The 12331-nt window shown below is 45.3% G+C and overlaps 2 protein-coding genes across 3 annotated transcripts; both read right to left on the reverse strand.

The window, feature by feature from the left end:
- Positions 1 to 1728: 1728 nt before the first annotated feature.
- Positions 1729 to 8693, reverse strand: mier1b (mesoderm induction early response 1b, transcriptional regulator). Of its 2 annotated transcripts, none has more exons than XM_079751169.1 (13): positions 8675 to 8693; positions 7825 to 7849; positions 7506 to 7654; positions 7206 to 7412; positions 5766 to 5922; positions 5565 to 5629; positions 5344 to 5416; positions 5114 to 5265; positions 4683 to 4764; positions 4465 to 4559; positions 4038 to 4084; positions 3370 to 3491; positions 1729 to 3284 (listed from the first exon to the last, which is right to left on the reverse strand). In XM_079751169.1, exons 1-13 carry the CDS (start codon positions 8681 to 8683, stop codon positions 2971 to 2973), a joined length of 1497 nt encoding a protein of 498 aa, XP_079607295.1. In that variant the 5' UTR covers positions 8684 to 8693; the 3' UTR covers positions 1729 to 2970. The 2 variants fall into 2 exon arrangements, with proteins under 2 accessions (XP_079607295.1, XP_079607294.1); XM_079751168.1 differs by having other exon boundaries at positions 4038 to 4165.
- Positions 8694 to 10710: 2017 nt separating this feature from the next.
- dynlt5 (dynein light chain Tctex-type family member 5) lies at positions 10711 to 12310 on the reverse strand (the record flags this gene model as incomplete). Its single annotated transcript, XM_079751183.1, has 4 exons — positions 10711 to 10914; positions 11515 to 11639; positions 11875 to 11963; positions 12192 to 12310. 4 exons carry the CDS (start codon positions 12308 to 12310, stop codon positions 10711 to 10713), a joined length of 537 nt encoding a protein of 178 aa, XP_079607309.1.
- Positions 12311 to 12331: the final 21 nt, after the last annotated feature.

Raw genomic sequence — 12331 nt, forward strand, 5'->3', positions numbered from 1 at the left:
TTGTCCGCCAAGACTGACTGAAAGCACGTCAACCCGAAATGAATATGCGGAATATCAAAACAAACTAAATTCACCACGGTGACTTTCCAGTCAACAGAGTTCCCTAGGCAGTTTATTTCCCAAACTTTGTGGTCAGTTTTGCCAGAGTCATTCACCAGTTATTCCATTGTGTTGCCAGACCTTGCCACAGTTACCAGAGCCCACATTTCCAAGCGGAGGCATGGTAATGAGCCATTTTGTATTGCACTTAAGTAACAAGGTGCATACAAATACATCAAAAAAACATAAGTAGCTGTAGAGGTATAGGCTCACATGGTCAAAATTGTATTCATTTAGTTTTTGTGGGCAATCTAGACGGTTAATTCAGAGCCCCCGAGTTATTTAATATATGTTCTATAATTGAGTTTTCCTGTTTCATGCCATTTAATATTCTAAGGTGTAATGTCTAAGTTCCGCCACTAAGCGATGTTATTGAAGTACTAAGGAGGTTTGGAGCAGAAGAAGAAAGCTCCGTTGTTGATGTGTTTTTTTATTACGAAGAAGTTTTTTGATTGACTGAGCAGATGCTTACAGCCTGAGATAGAAGAACGCTGGCACACTGTATTGTTGGAACATATCGCTTCTTGTTTTACTTTAAAATAAAATAGTGTTACTCCAACGCGAGTACAGCCTTCGACTGCGTTTCTGTAAGCCTGCAACATAACCGCAGCAAAAGTACAACTCATAACAAGCCCCCTTAAAAAATATATACATATATATACAAAAACAAAATCAAGTGATGAGTGCTTGCGTGTGAAGAAACGTTTTGATCAGGGATTTTGAGCCAGCGAGTGCCTCTTCAGGAAAGTGGTCCCGCAGTCCAGGGCCCCTAGTCTAACTAATCAGACTTTATACTTCCTCAGAGATGAGGAGGAGCCCTGTAATACACAACCACGTATAGCCCTACACGACACTTAAATCAAAACCAAGCAGTAAGCCAAGCCACTTCACTATAACAGCGGTAAAATTAAAGTAAAAGGTTTGAGGGGAAATAACAGGAATACCGACTGTGTGTGTGTGTGTTTGTGTTCGCGCGCACGCGCACGCACGCGAGAAGATACGGAGATTACATCACGTCAACCAGCACAAAAAGGCATAACGTGTGATACTCACTGCGGTTTTTCTGGCCTAGTTTTTCCTGATTCGCAGTCCGACGCAACAAGAAAAAAAACAATAACACATGTTGGTCTAAATACATAAGTGCGTGACCCAGGTGAACTTAATTGAGCGCTAATGAGAACGAACTTGCTGTGATTGGCTGTTAGCAAGTTCGAGACATAAACGAGGATAGACCACCGGAAGAAAAGAAGAATAGATAGGTTACGGTACAGACTTAATATACTTGCATTCTATATATCATATCTAATAAGTGGAGTTGTTCAATGCTAGGATTTTTTTTGGCAGACCTTATCCAAAGCTATTGGCATTGAGCAGGTGGGGTAAGGCATGCTGCTCAACGTTGCCTTTATACCTACCTTACCAGGAATAGGCTCAGGTTGTGGACGTTTGGAATCGAACCCAGTACCTTTGGCCAGATGTCGATCACCCTCGACAATATCATGCCCCACCAAGTGATTACGGAAAAGTAAATGCCTAAAACATTGAATCCCTTTGCTGGGGTAATGTCAAGATCAGTCAGATATTTATAATACTCTACTGTTAAAGAATAAAGCGAAATAGTAATCATACGACCATGTATGTCAATACTAAATTTATTAAATATAACCAACATAGCTCCATTCAGTGTCGGCCTTGGTATATGCGTGTTTAATCATGGCATTTTTGGAGGAAAAAAAAACAAAATACATTTTTTAAGACCAGTAAACAAAAACAGAGACAACAGTCAACATCATTTTAGAGACAGTGAATGCCTTCCTAAGGGGTCTCTATCCGTTGGTGGGAACCAGCCTAAAGACTACCGGTACGCACATTTCACCTTTGGATGGCAGGAGAGAATGTGTTTAAAAGGTGTGTGAAAAAAGAAGCCTCTTTGTCGTTCTCAATACTTCTAGAATGTTGTGACTGGCTGAACAGAAAGCCGCCGACTGCACATATTTAATCTGACAGGAACGCAAAGAGGAAACGGCTAAATCTTATTCAACCAGACAGAAAGCAACAGCTACGGCTTCATCAGGTCCCAGAGGTCTGAGCCTGGAAGCGAGGGGGGGAAGCCTGTGATGCCTATGAGAGCTGAAAGACTGCTATCAGTTTACAAACTGCACACAAGATTGGAAATCTATACAAATTGTACAATAAAAATAGAGATAGACAATAATCAAGATTTTGTCTAGCAAAACAAGCAAAGTACATACTATGGAATAAAGGTGACCCTCTCAAAGCAATGACTTATAGTACAGGACGTCACTGACGCCAGCTGCTTACACAAACAAACCCGTCGCGGTTCATTTTAGAGTCGTATAGCGTACGTTATGTGGCCATGGTTACGACCCATGATGGATCCAAAATGGCAGGATGGGCATTTCAAACAGTGTCATAATGGTTGCTACTCCACATCTTACAAAGTGCGACTAAAGTGAGCCAGCCCCCCACATGGTTGTTTAGAGGGTTTGCCCTCATTTCGTGTTCTTTTGTCATTTTTTAACATTTCTCCAGGGCTCCAAAGGTTGAACAGCACATTCAAATCATTGCAATTCATTTTCCTTTTAAAAAATATAAATATCTCTCATGTAAAAAAATATCACCGATTTATATTCCTCCGATACAAATAAGGGCGAGTCGGGTTTCCCGAGTTACAAAAGATAACGGTTGAACTGGGAAGCAGGATGCCGTGATGGTTGCAATGGGCTCCAGGAGGTCGGTGAGGGGCCCGCGGGGCCTTTACAGTGGAGTGGGTCCCTGGGGCCTGCGCTCAGAGCCCCCCTCAGGCTGGGGTCAGGGGATCACAGGGCTCTGCTGACCAGCCCGGGCCCTTCAGTTCTCCTGGCCCAGCGGGGCCTCCAGGTCCCCCCCACCCAGGGCCTCCGCCTCGGTCCGGCACCTCTTGGGGGGCCGCTCCGAGGCCGCGGGGGCGGGCTCTCTGTGTTGGAGGAGCGGCTCCACGCCGTTCTGCTCGTGGTTAGTGGCGCCGCAGCCGTTCCAGTCACTGTCCGTCGAGACGGGAAGGGAAGGGGGGGGCGGGGCCTCCGACGGGCAGAGGGGGGGGCCGTTGGCCTGGAGCGGCTCCGCTTTCACCTGCTGGTCCGGGAGCGTCTGGGAGCGCTCGGCGGAGCGGTGGCCGGTCAGACCTGCACAGCGACCAGGGGCGAGCGAAGGGTGAGCCCAGAGCGTCACAACACCACAGGTCAACGTCTGCACAGGAAGGGCGCTCACCATTCTGCCCGCTGCTGTCCTCCGATTGGCTGGTGCTGCTGTTGGAGGCGTTGGCAGGGGGCGACGCCGCCCTGCTGGAAGTGGCGCTCTCTGTCTCGTCCAATAGCCTGTCCATGTAGTCTCTGCAGACACACAGAGCCAATCAGAGCATACGTTATGTGGAACGACCAATCGAGATGAAGATTACGTTGAGCAGGGAAACCAGTCGAAACTAGGGTACAGGAGCAACAAAACATCTGTAGATATCTTTAGACATCTATACACAATGGGGAACAACTGGAACTGTTAACTTGAACGACGAAAGACAGATCTTTATGTTTATCAGCGTTTCTACGCAGCAACCATGCTGCATATGGTCTTTCAAATTGATAAACATTTTATTAATTTTACCTTAATTTGATATTATTAATTATTAATTATTGATCTAGTACTTGTTTAACCTTCTTTCTTTTTTATTAATCATGCTATATATAATAAAACTCAATATTATATAGATCTATATTTTTTAACACATTTTATGTGAAATACACAACTTAATGTTAATCAGTGCAGTCAAAACCCATGCAATGTTAAAGTAAAACTGGGTTTGGAATCTTTTTGTGAACATAACACATACAATGCAAATATATTTGCTAAACATATACACATGTATAATATTTATAACTCACGTTACACCGGGGTGAAGATTATATTTCCTTTTCCCAAGTTTGGTTTGCTGTGCAAAGAAATCATAACGCTCAGACTTCTTCCACATGTAATAAAAGGCCACACATTCTCCTACAGACCTAGTTCTCACCTGGAAAGATTTGATTCAGCAGACACAAAACACATTATTACCTTCGTCTGTGGGATGGGCTCAGCTCAGGTTCGGCTCAGCTACCAAAGGTTACAAATCTATTTTGTGAGTTTGACTAAATCCACATGCGTAGATTTGTCAAATCACAAAAAATTCAAAATGTCCAAAGTACTTTTTACTGTCTTTGAATAAATGAATTAGCTGAATCCAAACCCGAGCGCCCATGATCCACACACACCACACAAATATTGACATTATTGTATGTTTGATGTGAATAGCATGATCAACAAGGAGCTCACCTTATTGGCCTGTATTAGATGGAAATCTTTCCCATAGGCTTTGAGACCTTGCTCAAAATTTCTACATTCCTCTTCAGTCCAGACAGACAATTCCTCTGTTGTTGGGGGAAGCACCGGAGTTAATGTTTACGCTACAAAACACCACAAATCTGAAAGAGACGTTCACTAAAGTACAACTTTTAGATGAGAAACCATCTGCATGGCAATGACCTGCACACCTCTGGCTGCTTTCACATTGAACTTGAGTCTTCTCAGGGCCTCCTCTGGGTCAAAGTCACACTTGACCAACTCGTACAATGCCTGCGGAGAACATGAGCACATGAAGCCAGAAGATCACAAACTCAACCTCCACACAGATTGATGACAGTTGAGGGAACAATGGGCACTAATGTAAGCCATGTCCCACGTCTTTTCACAGTCGCTTTTATCCAAACCCCTTCACTGCCCTGCTCTCAGTGTGCCCCGGCTTGGATGACATGAACTACCTGTTTGTTGTCTTTGATATGGGATCCCTCACATGAACTACCTGTTCGTTGTCTTTGATATGGGATCCCTCACATGAACTACCTGTTCGTTGTCTTTGATATGGGATCCCTCACATGAACTACCTGTTCGTTGTCTTTGATATGGGATCCCTCACATGAACTACCTGTTCGTTGTCTTTGATATGGGATCCCTCGGGAACAGCGTCCACTCCCGTCTCCTCTCCGGTTCGCCGCGACGCCTCTGTCAGGAATTCCACTACCTTGCCTTCCGGAAGGCACTCAGGATTCCATAGCAGCTGGTCGTCGTTCTCATACACTGCAGGGAGGATTCAAACCGATGAGCGGGGAACGCTTTAATGTTGGAGCATGTGGCGAGGTGGGAGCATCCTCTTACCCTTCTCATTCTCTTTGTATTTAGACAAACCGGATGGGGTCTCTGCCTGGTACATGGAGCCCACCATGATCTCCTACACACCAAGAACACCGTTAAAATAGAGAAGAAACTAAATGACTCATTTATCCCTATACACAAAGATGTGTGTATCAAACACAACAGTGAGTGTACACCAGAGTTAACATCCAGCAGGTAGTAACCTTTCAGAGGAGCGGCCCTACCTTCTTCCAGTCCTCCGATGGGACGTAGTCCTCATCCTCCTCCGACTCCTCCTCCGCATCGTTGCCTGAAACAACAAGATGGACGTCTTCACCTCCCGCTGTAAAGCCCAGAGCTGCGTTCCAGACATCCTAACGATGCAGAACGATGGGTAAACGTTACGATCTATCCAGCCATGGCTCAGCAAGGGATCTCACACGTACTCTCAAAGTATTTGAGCTTCTGCGTGCGGATGAGGTCAGCCGTGCCCAGGGCGCGGACCGAGCGCGTCCGCCCCCCCGCCAGGGCGAGCCCCCCCTCGCTGGGCGGCTTGGCGTCGTCCTCCAGCTCAGACGGGGTCTTGGCCCCCTCCATCTGGAACTAGTAGAGACAGGTGAGCTCAGACACGACTAATCAATAACATCTGGAACCAGTAGAGACAGGTGAGCTCAGACACAACTAATCAATAACATCTGGAACCAGCAGAGACAGGTGAGCTCAGACACGACTAATCAATAACATCTGGAACCAGCAGACAGGTGAGCTCAGACACGACTTATCAATAACATCTGGAACCAGTAGAGACAGGTGAGCTCAGACACGACTAATCAATAACATCTGGAACCAGCAGAGACAGGTGAGCTCAGACACGACTAATCAATAACATCTGGAACCAGTAGAGACAGGTGAGCTCAGACACGACTAATCAATAACATCTGGAACCAGCAGAGACAGGTGAGCTCAGACACGACTAATCAATAACATCTGGAACCAGTAGACGGGTGAGCTCAGACACGACTTATCAATAACATCTGGAACCAGTAGAGACAGGTGAGCTCAGACACGACTAATCAATAACATCTGGAACCAGCAGAGACAGGTGAGCTCAGACACGACTAATCAATAACATCTGGAACCAGAAGAGACAGGTGAGCTCAGACACGACTAATCAATAACATCTGGAACCAGCAGAGACACGTGAGCTCAGACACGACTAATCAATAACATCTGGAACCAGCAGAGACAGGTGAGCTCAGACACGACTAATCAATAACATCTGGAATCAGCAGAGACAGGTGAGCTCAGACACGACTAATCAATAACATCTGGAACCAGCAGAGACAGGTGAGCTCAGACACGACTAATCAATAACATCTGGAACCAGCAGAGACAGGTGAGCTCAGACACGACTAATCAATAACATCTGGAACCAGCAGAGACACATGAGCTCAGACACGACTAATCAATAACATCTGGAACCAGCAGAGACAGGTGAGCTCAGACACGACTAATCAATAACATCTGGAACCAGAAGAGACAGGTGAGCTCAGACACGACTAATCAATAACATCTGGAACCAGCAGAGACACGTGAGCTCAGACACGACTAATCAATAACGACTGAACCTCTGCCATCAGGAGGTTGGTAATGATCACTTTACAGCATTAGGAACAAATCTAACGACTAAATTAGCATGAATCCATCACTTACAAAAACAATATCATTACTTTGTAGACGGAAGGTTGTGGGTTTGATCCCCAATGGCAACAATGAATAACAAAAATGTTGTTGTTATGAAAATGTTTTAAATGATTGAATTGCAGTACTAAGTAAGTTCTAAAAGATACTAGGAGAAGTAGACAGACGGACAGACAGACAGACACCTCAGTTCTCTTCAGGCCGCCAGTGCTCCTGCTGCTCTCGTCATTATCCAGTTCCTCCTCCTCTTCCTCTTCATCGTCCTCTTCTTCCTCTTCATCCTCCTCCTCCTCGTCCTCCTCCGGTTCCTCCTCCTCTTCGTCCTCGTCCGCAGGGGAACCACCGCCATAACCGTACAAACTCAACAGCTCGTGAATGGGCATTTCTCCCTCCTGTTGGGACGACAAAACGCCTGCATCACGGCCCCATTCCCTTCCACTGACGCAGCTTAATACACCAAACCGACACGTTGAAGAAAAACGTACACGGGCGAGATCTTCAATCTCGTTGGGGTTTGTGTCGTCCGGCGTCTCCAACAGCTCCTCTTCTTCAAGGGTGCGTTCGTCGTCAAAGTCGTGGACAAGAAGGTCCGCCGAGGGGTCGAAGTCATGGTCCACGGAATCCGCTGAGCCTCCTGAAAAAAGCATTTATTTAAAAGCTATTACATTGACTAATCTATTTAAAACTATCTTCCCATAAATCCAATTGAGAAATTGTAAATTATGTTGAGCAGTGATCAAAAGTTGTCTCCAAAGTTTGTGCAAATCGTATTAAATAAACGACTACATTTAGAATATAGCTTACCTGGGCTCGACTTCCCTACGGAGGGCTGCGGAACAAAAGAAAGAGGGAAACCGCGAAGCATGAATAACAAGAGTATGTTTGTAGAATAAGTGCGTTATTTTACCGTCATTAAACTAAATATGAAGGTATGAAAATGAAACACCTCAAACAATCGCGGATGGTATTACACTGTTATAACAACTGATGGATGTGCTCCATCCATGAGCAGCGGTGGGACCAAAAAGCGCGCCTGAACCTATGGCCTCAAAACGGACCCCGAGTCGCTTTACAGCGGTACCTCCACACACTAGCGACACAGTAACACAAAGCACTACCGTAAGCAAACAAAACAACACAGACGTGGATTTCACTAGACCAAACATCACTTGCGTTATCTTACACTTAAAAAATATGTTATTTTAACAAGTTAACTTTGCTTGTGTGCCGCTGTGGTACAAGTTACAAGCTACATCTTTTGGATTAAGACATAGCCTTGTAGCTACCTGTGCTAGCTTGGTGTGCCCAAACAGCGAAATACGCCATATTATGAAACAAAAAATATACATTTACGTTCGCTACATATCTTTTTTTTACATGGGGGTGTAAACTTAAAATAAGCAGGAGACATATAGCCTAGCACGAACGGCTAACAGGCGTATCGGGCTAGCGCTGCTAACGCTAGCCCCATCCGAAGTTTACCAAACAGGATTGGCTTAACAAATATAAAGTCCCACATTTCTGCACACGAACTCATTCGGATATTCGTTTCGAGTATTCCTTCATAAATACGCTTCGTATGAATGCATGGAATTAATTCGACGAGCAGGCAAAAATACTTTTGTTATTTCAAATATTTCCTAGACTTTCTTACCTCCGCCATGTTTGCTATCCTGCAGGGTCGCTCTGGGGTCAGCAGCTCCCGGATACACGGCCCCGCCCACTTTTCTGCAGCATCTCCAACCAAGAATGCAAGAAAGTTGAAGGGTCCGTGTACAAATATCATGATAAATAATGACTCCTTTATTATTTGTGACTCCAACGAAATAGTCGCGTTTAAATGTATTAGATACAGCAATATACGTTTTTTTAGAAATTGCATATAATGACTGTTCATAGAATTGAATATATCCTCCTGTCCCTGATCAATTGAAGCATTTAACATGCATGCCGTGGTACCATTCTCAGTATCGCTGATTGCTTGTTAAAATAGTCCACAAAAACATCGCTATATTGCTATGTAAACAGCCATGGCCATCATCTGTTGATAGATATCAACAGATAACAGTTAAGGGTATCACCATCACTGAAAGTTATCCATTAGGAAACACTTTGCTGAAAGCTTTGCAATAAAGCCCACACAATCCTCTGCCATAAACACCAATTCCCCTCTTTAACATTTTAGAAAATGGACTTATTCACAGCTTCCCAAAAATGGCCCAGCCAGTCACATCTGACAATCTCGATTACCCCACGCAAATCCACATCCTGAGTCTACAGGGTTTAGGCACGGGAGTCGCCTGGAAGGCCCAAGTATGGAGTGTGACATCACTTCAAACTCTGTATATATACAGCGAGTGTGTGTGTGCCAGTCAAAGACAACCATTTGCAGGAGCCAACATGAGGGTCCCTGTGCTTCTGGCGGTGGCGCTGTGGTGGTGTGTGTCGGAGGTGCGGCCGAATGACCCAGGGCACAGTCTGAGGCTGTGTGGCCGGGAGCTGCTCCGGGCCGTGGTATACACCTGTGGGGGGTCCCGCTGGAGGAGGCTGTTGGAGACTACAGACTTTGGTCAGTATACGGTATACCGGTTTTATTTTCATTGATACCTGTTTAAACTTTGGATTCAATGGGTTTATTTTCCTCTTAGTAACTCCTAAATTCTCGTAAGGTGGGCACAGCACACAGTGAGTGTGGTCAAATACAAAGGTTGTCACTCCAAACTTGTCAGACTGCCGTAATTCTCTGCTCGTTATCATGGCTGCGAAAGGGACGAAAAACCACTGCATCTTTATTAGACTATTCTGCCCCCATCTTATTGTTGTTGTCTAGCACAACACATATAGGGTCATAGGTTAGGACCATGTCAGGCTTAGAGGGTTATGGTTTGGTGTGGGATTCGGGTAATGGTTAGGGTGAGCAACAATGGTTAGAGGTTATGGTTAGGTTCGATTAGGGTTAGGGTTGGGTAGTTAGGGTGATGGGTTATGGTTAGGGCAGGCTTTATGAGTCGGGTTAGGGGTGTTATTATTATTAGTAGTGTAAAACACATAATTCTCTCTCACCCAGGCCATACATCGCCAAGCCTTTTGGGCAGGAGTTTGGACCCCAAGAGAGGCCTGCAAAAGAGGGACGTGAACCAGTACCTGACCTTCATGTGCTGTCAGATAGGCTGTCGGAAGAGTGACCTCGCCAAGCTCTGCTAGGCCGCCGGGACCATGGACAAGGTCAAAGGTTGACCACAGTTTTGCAGCACTAAAGTGTGGAAGGCAAAGATGATGGAATCATCTGCTTTTTTTACTGTGACTATGCCGGGATAATTATTATACCGCAACAATAAAGAAAATCAGCAATATGTAGAATTCTGGTCGTTTTTGCTCCAATTTAGATGATCTTTGCTGACGTCTATAGTAGATAGAAATATGTATATAGATGGGATGAATGGCAATGTACTATGAATATCACATAATAATTCTGGTATGGACTAGCTAAGATACTAATCGTCAAAAAGATGCATAGCAGTAATAGCATACTTTATTTTTAATAGCGTAATCCTAATCAGAACATAAAAATGTACTCAACACATAAAAGCCAAAGCAACGCAACGTTTATTACCATGATAGCAAACATATCATGGGTTGGGATCGTCACCGATCATCAGTCCCCTATCTCGGTCTTCATCTGTGCGTGACTCATTCAAAGTACACAGCGTAAACACTGGCCACGGCCAACAGAGAGCTGTTCTTGAAGGCGTGCGTGGCAAACGTGTCGCTGGCCGCGTCCCAGAGGCAACGGCTGCCCACGTACATGCTCTGCTCCCCCAGCTGCCCGATGCTGATCAGCACCACGATCTTGTACCTGGGGATCAACAGCTCCTTGATGCGGGCCTTCACAACCTGGAGAGGACCAGAGTGCACAGAGAGGAGTGAGACGAGCTCCAAGGAAGAATTGTCTCAGACACACACATACAGTGTCTACTGTACCGGGTCGGATATTAAACATTCCAGACCGATTAGTTACATTAGATTAACAAAGTGTAAAAGATAATGAAAAGCTGTGCGAGTTTTGAATCTCTGTCTGCGTGCTTCCAGTTGGGTCTCTTATCGACTGTGGGGTCAAGAGCGTTTGTATCTGTTGAGCTCGCACTGTAGGACAGTGAAGGCGTGTTTTCCGGGGCACTGTTCTGATAGGTACGTACCGCATGAGTTGGTGCCATATTGCCAGTTATAGCGGTATAAGTTCATGAATTACTAGTTTGAAACCATAGGGCAGGGTAGTGTGGTGGATGCGGTGTTAGACTAGGCTTGATCCCCATGTCAACAGCCTGCCTGTACTAGGCATCCCCGGAGCCAGATGCCCTACGACCTGCTCCTTAAGGACCTGTATCGGAATTCAGTCGCTTGGAAAAAAGCATCCTCTAAAATACTTAATTCCTGAAACACCTGTCCAGGATCAATATAGTATTATCTTTAAATGAACAACAATAGAATAGGTACTTCTGATATGGTCTTGGTCATCTGTCGACACAGCTCTGCGTCATACTTCTCCTCCTGCAGGTAGCTTCCGAGCACATCCTTCAGGATGTCCGTCACCACCAGCACAGGGAACCGTTTGGACGGGCCTGCTGGGAACCAGGAAGCAGGCACCAGGAGAAGGAACTCTGGTTATTCTTGAGTCAGTCAAATTATTGATACTATCAAATGGGCACCCTCATTCTGTACAGTGAAAAAGTAAAACATGCGCACACACATACACACACACAGCAGTTCTAATGAATATATACGTATATAGGCCTACAATTAAATGTAATTGAATCAAACATTTGTTTGAGTTCTGCACTGGTCAGTGAAGCTCACCCATGATATAGGTGTTCTCCATCTGTACCAGGCGGCCGTTCTCCTCTTGGTGGCCTGCCTCATCCAAGTAGGACACCGTGCTGAGCGAACTCGGATGGACAAATATCAGATTGGGGCAAAATATTAAATAAAAGTTCCTCCTCGTGTTCACAGTCACACACACACACACACACACACACACACACACACACACACACACACACACACACACACACACACACACATACACACACACACACACACAAACGCACACACACACCAATGTTTAAAAACTAACATTTGTATAATTCCCAGTGTCGACGGTTCAGGCTACTTACTCCTTGGTCTTGCCTGTGGTCTCCTTCGCTTTGACATCGTGGCTTCCCAAGGACGAAACACTGCCGCGTTTCTTTACACTAGCCCTGCGAGCACCTTTGTCTTTGGCCGGCTCAGACATTACAGTTCTCCGTCAGTTAGA

This window comes from Pollachius pollachius (genome assembly GCF_949987615.1).
Source record: "Pollachius pollachius genome assembly, chromosome: 14".
In the NCBI taxonomy this organism is placed as follows: domain Eukaryota; kingdom Metazoa; phylum Chordata; class Actinopteri; order Gadiformes; family Gadidae; genus Pollachius; species Pollachius pollachius.